Genomic DNA, 15,775 nt, shown 5'->3' on the forward strand with positions numbered 1-15,775 from the left:
AGTACGACAAAGACGCAGAAATCTTATCTAGCCGATAACAGAGCGGCGACGAGCAGTGTCAACAGGCAGGTATATGTGGCGCGCGAGCATCTTATCTAATGAGTCTATTCTTTTTCCATTAATAAAACCGACTTCGTGCGCTCCTTGTCGAGCGCTCGTACAAGCAATTGTAACAGGAAAAATTTTGTATTTTTTCCGCCGGGCAACAATATTAATTTAATCTCTGCTTACTTCGTTATATACGTATACGAGCCACAAGTAACGGTAAAACGTTTTGCTTTTGTAACTATTTTATCGTTTTCTTATTTTTGTTTCTCGAAAATAAGCAAAAACTTGCGAACTATTGAAAATAAATTTGCCACAGATCAGCGCACGATAATTATTAGGTTTTACTACATAACATTTTATTTTACAAAAAATTGATAATTTAAACTTGACGAAAAAATATATTTCTTGTATATTTTTTTTTGTAAACGATATTTATTAGATGGAATAATGTCTCGTGCAAATTGGAAATAATATTGAGCTATTTTATTAGTTTAAATGCTATTGCAATTAAAAGATTAAAATGCTAATTTTACATGTACTAATGATATGTATATTTCGCATATTATAAAAGGAATATTTATATAAGCATATTAATTTACTGACACATGCAGAAGTCCATTTCCAAGGCTAAAGTAAAATGTTTAAGCATGAGATAATAAATGTTTCTCGAATATTAATAGTAATATCTGTCTGTATGTTATCATGCAGATTCAGCAATGTCTTCAGCTTGCATTCTCACATTAGTGAAGAACGAAAATTATACACGTGTCTAAAATTTTCAATATACATCAGGAAACTGAACTCCAAGAGTTCAGACATCCGATCCGACGACGTTCCCTCGCGAAATTTTAGTATGTGTCAGCGACGGTAATTAAATGACATTGACAAAGCAATTAAATAAGTGTTTGAAGTTATGATTATTAAGTATTACAATATAGACGCCATCGTGTTTGAAGATATTGCCAATACGCTGTTGTTAAGATTACCGTTTCTAAAAACAATTAATTGTAAGAAACATTCATTCGTTTTCTAGAAATTATAGACCTATTATTGACTTAGCAATCTCAGAAAGAGACTCTTTTAATTTATCGACGATTACCTAAGTTAACAAACTAATAGAATTTTCTTCTGATCTCATTTGCCTTTACGTTTTCTTCATTCTTATCTGCGTAATGATAGTCTCTTATCACGGGCTTTTATCATGTTCACCACTTGTTTTTTTTTTAATACTACGGCAATCAGTTCTACTTATTTTAGTGCTTTAATATATTTTTCTTGTAGTAATTAAAATTTATCCACTTATAAATTCGATTTTTCAATTGTAATCTATTTATTTAAATGATTACGTTTTCACTCATTATCTCTCCGCTTTGATTCATCGAGATTAGCAATCCGGGCAATCCCCCTTCTTTCTTATCATCCGCCTTTTTTTTTACTAACAATTAGATAGCAACATTAGATAAACAAAGGGGATAGCCCTTTTTCCGAGAACTTAAACGTTTGTTGTTTGAAAAATAATTGCAACTTAACTTAATTTTATCTAAGGTTCTCTACAATAGCTAATGAGTTAAAAAATAAGTCGTTATATCATATTTACGTTGTATTATTTCTTTGATAATTTTAGATTTAAATTTTGTTGATTTTGTGAATCTCTAAAAACTATGATTTTTGTGCCACATAATAAAAGTTATAGTGAGAAATATTGCTGTCAATCTCTTGTGTATCTTGAAATACTTATAACATTGGCTAATTGGAAGATAGAAGATAAAAGCAATTAACAAAATATTTGCGTACAAGAGAAAGCTGATTTCTTCTAGTTTTTATATAAATTAATTTTAGGAGATTGTTAAATCTCATGATATGTCTACACGTTGTCAGAATACAAATTATTAATAAAGTCTTTAAAGTGTAAAAGGCTTTACAGACACCTTTATATAAATCTCTACGTCAAGATGCAAAAATCGTTAATATTCTGCCTTGTGTCCAATCTGCTATAATAACGCATGTGTTAATTTGCCAGAAATACTCGCCTCTCAAACTTTACGATGCCGTTCCTGGGCCTCGCCAATTATCCGTGTGATTTTGCGCCAATGTACAATGAAGTGTAAAATTTTACTTCAGGAAAATGGCACTATCCTTAAGATACGTTCACAGCTACATTCTTGTAACTTCTCTACGTCGAATTATTTATAATCGCACGATCGTTTGTCACTAATTGTTGGATTTCAACTGTCACTTAAGTTAAATACTTGACTGTTCGATCACGTCACGCGGCTTGATTATCGAAAATCCAGATTCATTGTTAGACTGAAGTTTCACCAATAATTATTGCTGTATCGCCGTTGTGAATTATATACAATGCGCTTAAATAATTCTTTTGTTACAAATTTTGAGAAGGTAAAAAATTCACTGTCTTTAATTAATTTATTAGTCACATCCGCGCGCCGGTGAAAGTATATATAACTCTTTCACGCGATGATACATGAGACAATTGTGTCAATGAATCGCCTATTTAGCTTCTTTTTATATCGAATTCCACGCGTGTCAGGCTTATCGGCGTTGATCCCATCCGATCGAAGCCGAAAAGTACTGATAAGCGAAACAACTCCGGTGCTATCGACAGGCCGGCCTCGGTGCCACTAACAGAAAAACACGCTCACCTTTTCTGCGGTGGTACAGTCGACGACGTGGGGATATTGGTAATTATTATCGTTTAGCACTCTTATCCTGCGATATACCGGGCGTCGCGTTTAGATCTTCAGGTATGGATTTTGATCTTTTATATATTTACAAATTACAATTATCATATATATTTATACAAAATTAAGATATTGTATAAAGATTGATAAAATTATTAGTCACACACGCGTAAGATTAATACAAAAAATAAAGCTTTGTCATATACATATATGTATATACATATATATCTTATAACGTCGTTACAGAGAAACTTTCCTATCCTAAAGCAGTCTTTGAATTTGTATCTTAAATCGACAGTATATATTTGTAAAGTTAATTGACATTTTCTCATCGTTGTTCGCCGCTTTGCTCGACCGCTTTGATCATCGCGGAAAAGACTCCATTCTGTCTTTGCATTAAATCTGCCGGTGAGCCCTCTTCGATGATTTTGCCCTCGTCGAAAACAATGATGCGATCACAATTCAACAAAGCCGCCGCTCGATGCTGCACAAAAAAATTAGTTTCATTCAAATGTTATTCCTATCTAACAAGAGCTTAAGTTTTCGAGATTAAAAGTTTTAAAAAAATATTAGAAGGCGTTTCTCAAATCTTATGTAATTTATAGGGTAGCTACTGACCGCGATGGTGATCACAGTTCTGTCCTCGAAAGCGACAGCAGCCGCTTTCAGGAGCGACTTCTCAGTGGCTATGTCAAGCGCGCTGGTTGCCTCGTCGAGTACGACGATACTCGATCGCTGAAGGATCGCACGTGCCATGCAAAGCAGTTGCAGTTGACCGGCTGAAAAGTTCTCGCCGCCTTCTCGTACCTCGAGATCTACGTCAAAATTAACTTCAATTACATTATATCGTTATCTTGAACTTATTTTATCGTTTTACGTTATTTATCATATTATTATTGATATTAATAATATACGTATTGTATTATATTATATTGCGTACTTAATCCTTCGGGATACGAAGCTATGACATCCTTGATTTGCGAAAGCTCCAAGGCTCGCCAGATTTCTTGGTCTTCGTGTTCCGAAAATGGATCCAGATTTTCTCTAATGGACAGTATAATCAAATTTAAGCTCACATATATAATTTTTAAATGAACACCGTGTGCATTACGTTTAGCGAATAACTGCGACGAGAATACAACTGTGAAATGCCAGCCGCGTGAAAGACATTTCGCAATAATAAGAGATTTGCGAATGTATTATCTGCGCACCTGATCGTGCCGCTAAACATTATTGCATCCTGCGGTATAGCCGATAACCGCGATCGCAATATTCGAAGAGGCACTTGCCGGATGTCAATGCCATCCAACAGGATGCGTCCTTGGCTGATCTCGATCAATCGGAATAGGGCCATAACGGTCGATGATTTTCCGCTACCGGTTCTTCCACAAATGCCCAACTGCGAATAATAATATTGTAATAATAAAATACCTAAAATATACGTAATATATTTCTATTTTGTTTTGCATTAAAATAAAAGAATCTTAGAGATTAGATTGATTGTCCTCATACTATTACATATAATTTTATTCATATTATTATATTATATACATATCATATCATCTATTGTTTTTTTATCTACGGGTTACTGATTTATTATACCTTTTGCCCAGCTGGTATTTTCAAAGACAAATCTGTGATCACCGGATTTCTGTCTGCATCGTAGCGCAGAGAGACATTCTCAAAAAAGATCTCGCCTTTATTAGGCCAGTCATTGGCTACCTGTAAACCTAAAATCGAGTAGATAAAATTAGCCCGTGTGCGCGATAAGGAAGATAATAACGGGAAATAACCCGTAAATATATTATAGTCGACTTCGTGAAAGATATCTTTGCTCGATTGTTTGATATTTTGTACATTGGATTTTCAATAATACACGAATAAATCACTGAGTCGATTCCGGAAGTTGATTATCGCCAAACGACAGATTTTGATCGATATTTAAATACAACTGAAATATAATATCGTTTTGATAGATAACGATGATACCGAAAGACGGAAGATTACTGCGAGACAGTAAGTCAGTCGATATTTATTAAATAATATAATTTTCAAAATAAAAAATTATCACTTGTTTGTTGGATTTGATTTGCGCCCGTCACGAATTAAAAATTATGTAATATCATGGCTATATCAGCTGCGCCGACTTATAAGATGTATAAATAAATTCGACAACAATATTAATCGCCCTGAACGACGCTCTCACCGACGATCTCATCGGATAACAAGAACTGAGGGCATATACTCGTGGAGTCTCACCATCGCGACTCACAGAGTTGCATGATATTTTTGGGGACACATCCTCCACATGCATCATATATCCATCTCTCATCAACAACAACGCAAGCGCCAAAACGCGCACAAGTTTTTCAGAACTTTGTAAATTAAGAGATCTACGCAGGGATACTAATAATAATTACCGTTTTCGTCAAGTTTCTCCGGTTGTGCGTTCCTGTATGCGCAAATTCGAGCTACGCTCCCCATATATAACTCGACTTCTGCGCTGAACTTCATCATCCAGTTCAATACTGGTACTAAGAGAGCATAATTGATTGCCAGGCCTACTAGTTTAGGTGTTACACGGCTTGGGTATAATTCGGCCGAAAGTAAAGCCGTACAGATAGCTACTACCACGATAACGGCGCCCAGATAATCCTGGAATTATTTACGAGACAATGAAATTCGCCTATTATTAAAATCAGACGTTTCATCAATATATGGTTTATATGTATAATGTAATGTAACAATATATTTATTATTTATAATAAAGCTGCGACAATACACACTGCGTAAATATATAAACTTGATAACACTAATTTCCAAATATACTAATTACAATTACCAAGTTTTGGAAAATCTTCTAGAAATTAATCTAAATTTTTTAAACATTTATTATACTTGACTGGTTGTTTTTACCAATGCGATGCCGAACCAACTGCTGCTGGTGTTCAGAATGAGAAATGCGTTGGTGTTTATGTCAAGGCGTTTCATCATCTCCCCCATGAAGCGATCCTCTTGCTTGAATGCCCTCAGTGTTGGAAGGCCGGACAAGGTTTCTGAGAAATATGCCACTACCGGTCCTCTCGTACTTGAAACATGAAAATTTACATAATTATTAATGCGTTCCAAAAGAAGCGAAGAAAAATTAATGAAAATTTTCCGATTTGAGGATAAATATAATTAGACTATAAATTATTCGCAAACGTATTGTCTCATATTGTTCATATACGATATCGTAATAATTATTAATAATACCTGCCATCTAGACATTGTAACTGTCTGGCGCCCCGCCAGTAGAATTTTTGCAATGCATAATAAGCGCAACTAATTGGTACAACGGCGATCAAGAACCACGGTGACGTAATAATATTGATGATAATCACTGAGCCGCAGAGTAGTACAAAAGATGTCAATCTCTGGATTGCCGTAGCCATTTTCTTGAAAAAAATCAGAGAAATTAATTTAAGTTTTATTAAAATGACACTTTATATCCATTAATTATTTTGTATAGTATTTATGTAACATTCAATTACCGATTGTGAAGGTACGAGAAGGATAATTTATTTTATCAAAGTATGAGTTACCTTATCTATGATACTCATGTCTGCGCTAAACCTACTCAGGATTTTTCCAATGAGATTATATTCGAAGAATGAGACGGGAGCGCCGAAAAGTCCACCAACAGCTTCTTCGTGTAACTTCCGTCTCGCTTTGACACCTGCCCATTGACCGGATATGTTATAGAGTATTGATAAAAAAATGGAGCCCACGGTTATGATGATGTACATCATAAAGTAGGATCTCGTCTGAAAAAGGATCGAAAATTATTCTAAGGAACATGTCATCCGCGCTTGTCATATCATTTTTAGTTGCAAAAATAATCATTATTAGAATTTTAAGTTGCATATCGACTGGCCAATATCTTCTCGTAATAGTAGTAAATTATTCGACAATAATATTGATAAAATGTGCGTGTGCGATAGTAATTACGATTAATTAATTATCGATATTAACTCTTCAAGGCTACATAGGGTGGCGGCCATCCCAACAAAAGGGCCCAATATTTATGATAGGGTTTATAATCAGTGTCCTTCCACCCAGGAATGCCCAGGATCCCTAGTTGGGTCCTTCTTTCGAAGATCCGCGCAGTAGAAAGGCTCTAAGCCATGTCAGTTATGTTTGGTAAACATTTGAAAATTATTATAGGTGACCACCCTAGTATGGCCTCGGTCTATATTCCTTATCGCGACCAAAAATTACAATATTTTTGTTCCTCGAGCACATTTCGGGTTCTATACCATATATATTTTTGAACAACACCCTTAAGATGTTTCATGAATTTTTACGTGCATTAATTAAAACTATGAGATTTTGAATTCGCCTGGGGTAGCGACCACTCCCCAGTGTGGCCGGGGCGTATTAAGAAAAGAGGTATGGCCTCGGAGGGTTAATTGCAGATCTTCTAATCACGGATTTTTAAGCAATACTTGAATGTGATAGTTTTATCAAAATAAATCGTGACGCTATTAATATCCTAAACATCTATTTACATTCGCTGGCGAATAAATGCTTTTCATTAGCCATTCAGGGAGCCATAAGTCAATATACACGCGAAGGATTTGGAAGGCCAGCGCTGATATAGCGTAAACGAGTTCCGGTAGCCATCCAGCAGCCTTCGGATACTCCAGCCAAATCATTTTATTGACCATTCCACTTTTATCGTCGACTTCTAGTTCGTCCGGTTCATCCACGTCTTCATCGTTCAAAGCTAAAAGAAAGACTAGAGGTGAAAACAAATACCGTTTGTAAATTTTAAGATAAAAGAAAATGAAAAAAGAGCATACAAAAATTTGAAGAAACATTTAAAAACATATATAAATAATTTCGATAACTAACTTTCTTCCATGTCATCTATGTCAACGGTAGTTTGCGATTCCATTGATAACAATCGTTTCACCGGAAGATGATGATGTTGATCCCGATGCGGAGTAATCCTAAAAGGAACGAATAAAACACTTAATTTTTGATTAGATACTTATTTATAATTCTTTTTTCATAATTCATTCTGTTGTAATTACTTGTTAGAACCTGGCATCAGTCGAGACAGAACATTTCTGTCTTTGCTTATTGCCGTTTCATCTGAATACCTAAAGTAATATTTTTGTTATTTTCTCACTTTTTAATTGTATTCTGCCGTGATAATAAGAAATCATGTTATATTATACATAAAGAAAAAAGTTAAACCTTGCAGAGAAGAATTGCTTTAGCACGCTGCTAGGCTGCCCGTTGTCGTAAGTGTTGTTCCTTTTCCTATATGCAAAAATAAAATGCGAAACAGTAAATCTATTCTGTGCTAAACATATAGCCGTATATTATTTCACATAAATTATTTTGTAATCGCAAAAAATATTTAAATGGAAAATTAAAAATTTGCGATAAATAACGACAGCCTTGTAAAAGAAAGATCCATTTAAATTTAATAATCTATGAGTGAAAATTGACTTGTTAGATTTCTTGATTGCTGATGCGATACCTGATCGCATCGTTATATACATTTGAAAGAGAGAAATAATTGTTCAAAATTTATACCTTGGTGGCACATGTCGATTTTCAAGAATCATCGGCGTGCTGCTCTGTCGGAAAATCGGTGGCGGCCGTTTTTGCGCTTGGAGGCTCGTCAATCTGACGATGTCGCGATGCGTCCTTGATCGTTTCCTGACGGTGTCCCATTCTTCCGTTGATACCGAAAGATCCGTGAGAATGTGACTCCAGTACCTCGATCCGGATGGAGTTGTTTGGCGCAGTCTTAAAGGTACGAACGCTGACGGATTCTGAAAGATTTGCAATCCAGATTTAACGTTAATGTTACGGTAAAATTTCTGCATATAAACCCCGTTAGAGATATCGTTAAAATATCTTGTTTTTTTTCTGTCATTTACCACATGGGCATCGCGGTCGGTGATCCACGACCCGTCACTAACGTGTCTTCTCCTTTTGTTCTTTCCAATCTTATAGACTAGTTTGATTAAGGACCATCTATCCCTGGCAGTTTTTTGAAAGTGATCCTCGCCTTCGCGCCTTGAATTCGCGATTCGCCACTCCGCCGCTAATCCAGAATCCACATCCTCGATACTGGATTTTGTTCCAACCGCGCGAACTCGACAGCCATCCATGACAATTACCTTAAAATAAATTTGTATGTGACTTCTCTGCTTCTTTTTTAATAGACATAAATTATTTCTCTAGCACATATGCATAAAGAAACTATATAAAAATATCTATAGAAACATACATGTAAAACAAAAGATAGATTCCATATTTTTTTAAATGTAATAATACACATAGCGAATATCGATAAAATAAAGAGTTATAAATTTAGCTATTCATGAAATAGATCTCTAACATAATTGAAAAATATTAATATTAAGAATATAAGATGAAACCTGATGAGCAGCCGATAACAGCTCCAATTTGTGAGTGACCATAATCACCGTTCGGCCGTTTCTTAGTAGGAGTTTTCTCACGCCGTAATCGAAGATCTGCTGACCGACGTGTTGATCCAAGGCCGACAGTGGATTGTCCTGCAAACAATTTGCAATTGTACTTGAACGTAAATATTTCGTTCAGAAAGCTGATGTTGATAATTCGCATAAGATACAAAGCCAACAGACCAGGAGAATGACATCGGCGTCACTGTATAGAGCTCGGGCTATGGTAACCCTTTGCTTCTGTCCGCCGCTCAAATTGATACCCCGTTCGCCAATCCTAATCAGATCTCGACCGGGAAGTATGTCCACGTCCGGTTGAAGAGCACACGCTTGTAAGACATTGTGATATCTTCGCGATTGATATGCAGACCCAAAGAGAATATTGTCCCTCAAGGTCGCATTTTGGAGCCATGGCTGTTGCGCCACGTAGGCAATCTTCAAACCTCTAAAAAGATGCGTGATATTTTTAATTGACAAAAATATATTATCATCGTAATTGGGGTCCATCATTTTATTTTTCCTTCTTTATTTTTTGTTATAATTACTTGGTCCATTCAACGCTTCCGCTTGTTTTCTGAATTTCTCCTAGAAGCGCCAACAATAAAGAAGTTTTCCCACTTCCGGTTTTTCCTACTATTATTGTAAGTTGTCCTGAAAATATAAAGTTCTTGATTTGTTGTTTAACTAAATATTAATTTATTTTATTAAATAATTTGTACAAAATATTTTTATCTGTTATATTTATACACTGTTTTATTGTTTTATATGTATCTAATATCTTTGTTTTACCTCGTGGAAAATTGAGAGCGTTAACCATTAATGTATTTTCATCAGATCCCCAGGTGAAGGTACTCGGCGTAATTTTGAGGACAGATTCGGGCACTTCCGAATCTTTTTCGAATACCGTATCGAGTGAAGAATCAATTGGTAAATCGATTTCACGGAAGATACTTGATTGAGGATCTTCCTCGTCTTCCACAATATTGCCCAGCGATCCGAAAGTTGCTATGCTGTTAATTGCTTCTACCTTGTGAAGAGAATAATAAATCGCGTATATCTGAATTTGTCAATCGAAATAAATATATTCAATAATATCATAATTTGTAAAATTTTGAAAGCAGAATTACATAAAGTAGATTTTTTTTTTAAATTTAACTGCCTTGATAATCTTATTGTTTTTGTGTAATTTACATAAAAATGAAAGTTAAGTATTTTAAGATCTCTTATTTAAAAAGTACTCACGTCATTATTGGTGTATAAATTTGCCTTTGGCAATATATCTGCTGTTGATTTTCGATCGTTTGGTTCGGGGAGAATGTTCACGATCTCTGGAAGCTGAAAAAACTTCTCTAGTCTTGTTGTAGAGATCTGCAAACCGGAATAAGAAGGAATGTCTCGAATTTAAGGGGATTAAATTCAAAGAGTAGTATCTCGAGAACGTTATTCCTCACCATGGCGTTGATGATAATCGGCACTATCATCGGAAAGATGAAAAGCGGCATAGTTAGCTGCGAAAAGAGCGCGAGACTGGCAAAAACGTTCCCCGTATCGAGATTTCGTTTCTCCAACCAGAAGTAAATTCCGAATGTGAAGAGAGATACCAAGACGGAAAAGACATGCGTCAGAAAGTCTGTAATATTAATGCATAAATTTACCTAGCTCTCTTTTTCAATTAAATTATTACAAGAATTATTAAATTATAAGAATTATCATATTATAAAAAGATTATTAGCAAACAGCGATTATCTCTCTGATTTCCTGTGAAGATCAAAGCGAAATAAAAATCTAGAAATGTATATTAAGTAATAGATATTTTAAGAGAATTATTTACTGATGAGCGTCCAGTAAACGGAGTCTTTTTTTAGCAGCTTTAATTCCTGATCCCTGGCTCTGCATATGCGATCTTCAAAAAGATTTTCCCAGGCCCGTAACTTAATGAGCCGTATCCCTTGAAGAATTTCATTAAGTAGACGAAGGCGCGTGTCGCTTTTCTCCTAAAAGATAATTAAAGATCGGACAATTGAAGACTCAAGGAAAGGAAGAAAATTGGAAAATGTTTCACTTCCTTACCGCTATGGATTTGGAATTTTCGGACATTCGTTTCCCGAGTAGCAGCTGCAACGGCGTGACGATCAATATGCAACAAATTACGCCGATAATCGCGCTGATACCCAATTTCAAGTACAGAAGGAAAATGATGGTGGTAATCTGTATGTAGAAAGTATTTTGTTTGTGCGATGATATTTGTGCGATTTGACAAACGTTCTTCCGTGAAATTTTAAGTAATAAGATACACGAAGCACATGCATATATCCATTTATTTAAATGTCTTTACTTTTAATGGTACAGCCCAGATGTAATGAACGAACCAGAAGAAATTCATTACGTTGTATGCATCTTCGGCCATGAGATTCGTCAAAGTTCCAACGTCAGCTACTTGTTGATGAGATTGCTGCTCTTTATTTTTGTCAGATGGCTTCTCTTCTTCGGAGATACTCCAAGAAGATAATCGAAGTGCCTTGTCGTATATCAGTGCCTAATTCAATGAAATTTCAACGAGTTTTATTCGATATATCTCGCGAAGTTCGAACGCATAAAAAAATAATGAAAAAGAAATAAATAAAATTACCTGAAGAGCCGTTCGCAAACGTATTCCTCCGACGTAGAGCACGTGAGTGGAGGCTTGCTTTAACGTGCTTTGCAAAATGATGGCAAGAAAAACTACTACCCCCAAGAAATATCCATTTCTCAGAATTTGGGAAAATGTCATGGCTTCCTGAAGAATTAATCTTTAGATGGCTAGGCGTATTAAAGTAAAGAATAAAAATGAGTTTTAAAGATAGTAGAGAGATATACCTTCGAAGGAAAACTTTTATTCGTCACGGTGCTATTTTGCAGATTTGACGCATAATTAATGATCTTCGGAATCGTCATGGGACCCACCAAAGTCACAGCGTCGCCGAAAAGTTTCAAAACACTACCCGTCGCAAAAGTCAACCATATCCGTTTCCAGAAACATTTCCATAAAGACAATTTCCGTCCACGGCATCGCAGCTAAGAATTTAATTAAACTGGATTTATGTTATAAATGTATACATAGAGAACACAAAAAGATAAATCACCCTTATTTTTTCGGTAAGCTTTTGATTTTAGCAGTTATTAAAATTACTTTTAATAATTTAATGTTGACAATTATTGAATTAAAATTTTGTTGAAAAATGTAATAAATATTAATAATTATATATAATAAAGAGTTATATTGTATGATAATCTTATGATATTAAATGTAATCTCTAATAAATACATATTTCAATTATTCTTGGATATCTCAGTTATTACAAGAGTGGTACAATTATTTTTTTTTTAATTTTTCTTGGAAGGAGGAAGTATAAATAATGTTACTTTTTCGATTTCGTAAATCTCGCGAAAACGTTCGAACTGGTTCCTCGTGGTCTCCTCTTCCGGAAGTTGTCCAAGATCGTGGAGTTCAAGCGGCGTATGATAACCGCGCAACAACAGGTCAGTCACCCAGTAGAAGGTGATCCTGCTGAGGAATGGCGAGGTAGAGTGTATGTAGGAGTTTCTAACGTTATCGGGCTTCTTAACGGTGTACCGCCTGCTCTTCTGCATCTAATGACGAAACATCATCGTGGCAAATATATTTGCAGCAAGAAAATTGGCTGAAGTGCCGGGCGACGCAATGTTTATACATCCGATATTCTACGTTAGAAAAAGACGGAGTAGTAAAACGCTGAAAATGCTGTTTGCCTTTATCGAGTCAAGGAAGTCGTAAATCCAAACGGGGTGGGCAAGATTTTAATGCGGCTCTATAGCGAGACGGCGAACATTTGCAAGTACTTCGCTGCAAGTTCCGATAGTACGCATTTTGAAAGGTTTTCTCACGTTTTAAGAAGAAACATAATGGAAGGAAACCTCTAAGAAAACAATTAGATCGCCCAAGTCTTTTTTAGAACTTTAAAACGGAATATCTTCTTTTATGCATAATATATCATCTTAAAAAATGTCTGCTTTTGAACATTAATTTGAATTAAATTTACCATACGATAAAGGGTATAAGAATCAATAATAGCTAGGAATCCACAACAAGCGGCGGTGATCCCCGTTGTTGCAACGCGAACGTATTGGATGGACAGGCCGAATCTATAAAAAAGCATTTTAAGAAATATATGAAATTCAAGATAAGTTAATTATTAAATAATAATATTTAATTAGAGTCTTAATAAGATTAGCCATTAATCGAGGAGAGCCGATCGAGGCATAATTTATAAGTCTACATTTTATATTAATAATTATTGATAGTGTATACCTGCATAAATATAAAAACTTCCATGCTCGTGAGAGACCGATTATCGTAAATCCACCTCCCGACACGGCGGTACCAAAGCCATCTCTGATCTCGGTTTCGCGATGTATTATCCAACAAAATAATACAGCAATCATAGTTGAGATCGACGACAATGAAATTAACGTCAATATGGACTCGTACAGTTCCAATGAAAGAAGCAACAGTAGTAACATACAAAGTAAAGTCCTGCTTGCGTGAAGTGGCAAGAGTGACTTAGAAAGCCTAGAAAATAAGAGTTATTCTCATATTAATCATGCCTATCTCATATAAATGTTTACTGAATATTTCTATTTCTACTGTCAGTGCGTAATTTTAATTTATAACTAATATAAATACAAACAGTATATGTATGATTCTAGAGAGAATCTAGTTAATTTTAAACAACAATATATATGCATATGATTCTCATTAAATTATATATACATACATAAGTTAGGAACACGTAAAACTTTTCGAATGTCATGGGGATTTAAGCAAAACTAACTTCTACGGAATAATCAAGGTAAAGAAATGTCGGCGGGATATCTCGTTATACGAGTATATTCTATGTATAATCACATCAGCTATGCAAGACGTATTACGTATTCGACGGGTAAACTTATATGATGAGTAGGGGATTGGGTTTTTATACGCGCCTTAACGAACCCGAATGGCCTCTGAGTCATTTTGCCTGCAATTTTCCGAGTCTATCGTTATGTCGTACCAATGACGTTACTGATATTAATTTATCTCGTATTTGCAGGTACTTGAAATTATTAAATATAAGTTGAATATAAAACTGAAAAATATTAGGGGATGCGTACTGTAAGTACGAATATATAAGTTATACATCTATACTTCGTGGCTTATTTAAGACAAAAAGTTATAGCACGTCCTCTCTTTAGCTCTTATTTTTATTTTTTTGTTTATTAAAAAGAAAATGTTCAAAGAAGATTCATTGAGGATTTTATTAATACTAGACACTACAGACGCGCGCTTCGCGCGCGCTATTTAGCTTTAACATTATTAGATATGGATACCGGAGATTCTATTTATGTAGCTTGATAATAATTCCATATGATAATAGGGAACAGTGTATACTGAGTTAGCTAATTTGTAGACGACTGAAAGTGTAAATTCGAAACAAGTTTGCTTCTGATGAATTCGATAGCAAAGCAGAAGGAAGCAATAAATTGAATAATTACTAAATTACTCTTCTTGCCATGTGCTATGTGCGCGTTGCAAAGCTACAAGTAACAAAGTGAATAGTGAAAGCTGCGTATGTTGTGTCTACGATGTACCCGGCATGTTCTCGTTTACGCTTTCTTTGAAAAAAACAGTAGCTCGTTTAAGATATACAAATGCGCGAACATTCCATAAAACAAACAAGGGCAATAAAACGTAGTTCATTTAGATGCTAAAAATGAATATTTGTTAATGTAAATTTTTACTAAATTTCAAGAAAATATAAAATTCTTTTTAAGTATTTTTAAACTAACGCTTTTTTTATAAAAAGTAAAATAATTCATAGCCTTTTAGAAATTATGTACAAATCTAAACGAGTCGACAATTTGAAAAGAATACAGTTAAATATAACAAAATTTTAATGTATAAAAATGTAATGTATAACAAATTTAACGTAACGTTTTAAAACGTTTTAAAACAAATTTCAAAATATTAGTATGTAAAAAATTTATATAAAAGAGGGAGAAAGAAATAAATTTGTCCGTCAGTCAGGGTGTAATTCTCGAATAATTCTCGAATATAGCGATCGATGACGCGAATCGGCGATCATAAATGTATAAGTGCCAGTAATGTAAATGTACATTTATTCTGGGAGAAAGAGGGAGAGAGAAATCCGAGTTACAACCTGCTATAAATTATTCCGGTAATTAATACGAGGCGTTTTTCTTCACGCACGAGTGCATTCCGGCATTCCGTTTCATTAATTACCCGTACGTAATGAAACCGTTCGCGGTGTCGATGAAGTACGTCGATCGCGATTAACGGGATTGCTTCATTTCCATGCGACAAAAATTTTACACACGCCCTAGGAATACGCGAGCGTGTTATCATTATACAATATAGTGAATAGGTGTAGAGTAATTGCCGGGTAAGATCTGACGGCAAGACTTAATAACTACTCTGCATGTGTGTACTAAATAGTGTAATATATTGTTGCACTATATAATAAA

General features: G+C 34.9%; 1 protein-coding gene across 1 annotated transcript; it reads right to left on the reverse strand.

Annotated features, from left to right (window-relative positions):
• Nucleotides 1-2,920: 2,920 nt before the first annotated feature.
• On the reverse strand, nucleotides 2,921-13,817 carry LOC112459912 (ATP-binding cassette sub-family C member Sur-like). The gene is made up of 29 exons (XM_025024285.1): nucleotides 13,563-13,817; nucleotides 13,294-13,396; nucleotides 12,638-12,865; nucleotides 12,092-12,289; nucleotides 11,865-12,011; nucleotides 11,571-11,771; nucleotides 11,306-11,443; nucleotides 11,067-11,229; nucleotides 10,687-10,865; nucleotides 10,478-10,603; nucleotides 10,025-10,262; nucleotides 9,781-9,886; nucleotides 9,419-9,680; nucleotides 9,191-9,328; nucleotides 8,687-8,929; nucleotides 8,337-8,578; nucleotides 7,992-8,057; nucleotides 7,826-7,894; nucleotides 7,644-7,741; nucleotides 7,298-7,515; nucleotides 6,332-6,553; nucleotides 6,003-6,184; nucleotides 5,664-5,835; nucleotides 5,168-5,402; nucleotides 4,350-4,477; nucleotides 3,959-4,146; nucleotides 3,688-3,791; nucleotides 3,366-3,562; nucleotides 2,921-3,231 (listed from the first exon to the last, which is right to left on the reverse strand). The coding sequence occupies exons 1-29, from the start codon at nucleotides 13,772-13,774 to the stop codon at nucleotides 3,076-3,078; spliced, it is 4,959 nt and encodes a 1,652-aa protein (XP_024880053.1). The 5' UTR covers nucleotides 13,775-13,817; the 3' UTR covers nucleotides 2,921-3,075.
• Between the last annotated feature and the right edge of the window lie 1,958 nt (nucleotides 13,818-15,775).

The sequence above is a fragment of the Temnothorax curvispinosus genome, unplaced genomic scaffold (assembly GCF_003070985.1).
Source record: "Temnothorax curvispinosus isolate PA1 unplaced genomic scaffold, ASM307098v1 QBEX01010219.1, whole genome shotgun sequence".
Taxonomy (NCBI): Eukaryota; Metazoa; Arthropoda; class Insecta; order Hymenoptera; family Formicidae; genus Temnothorax; species Temnothorax curvispinosus.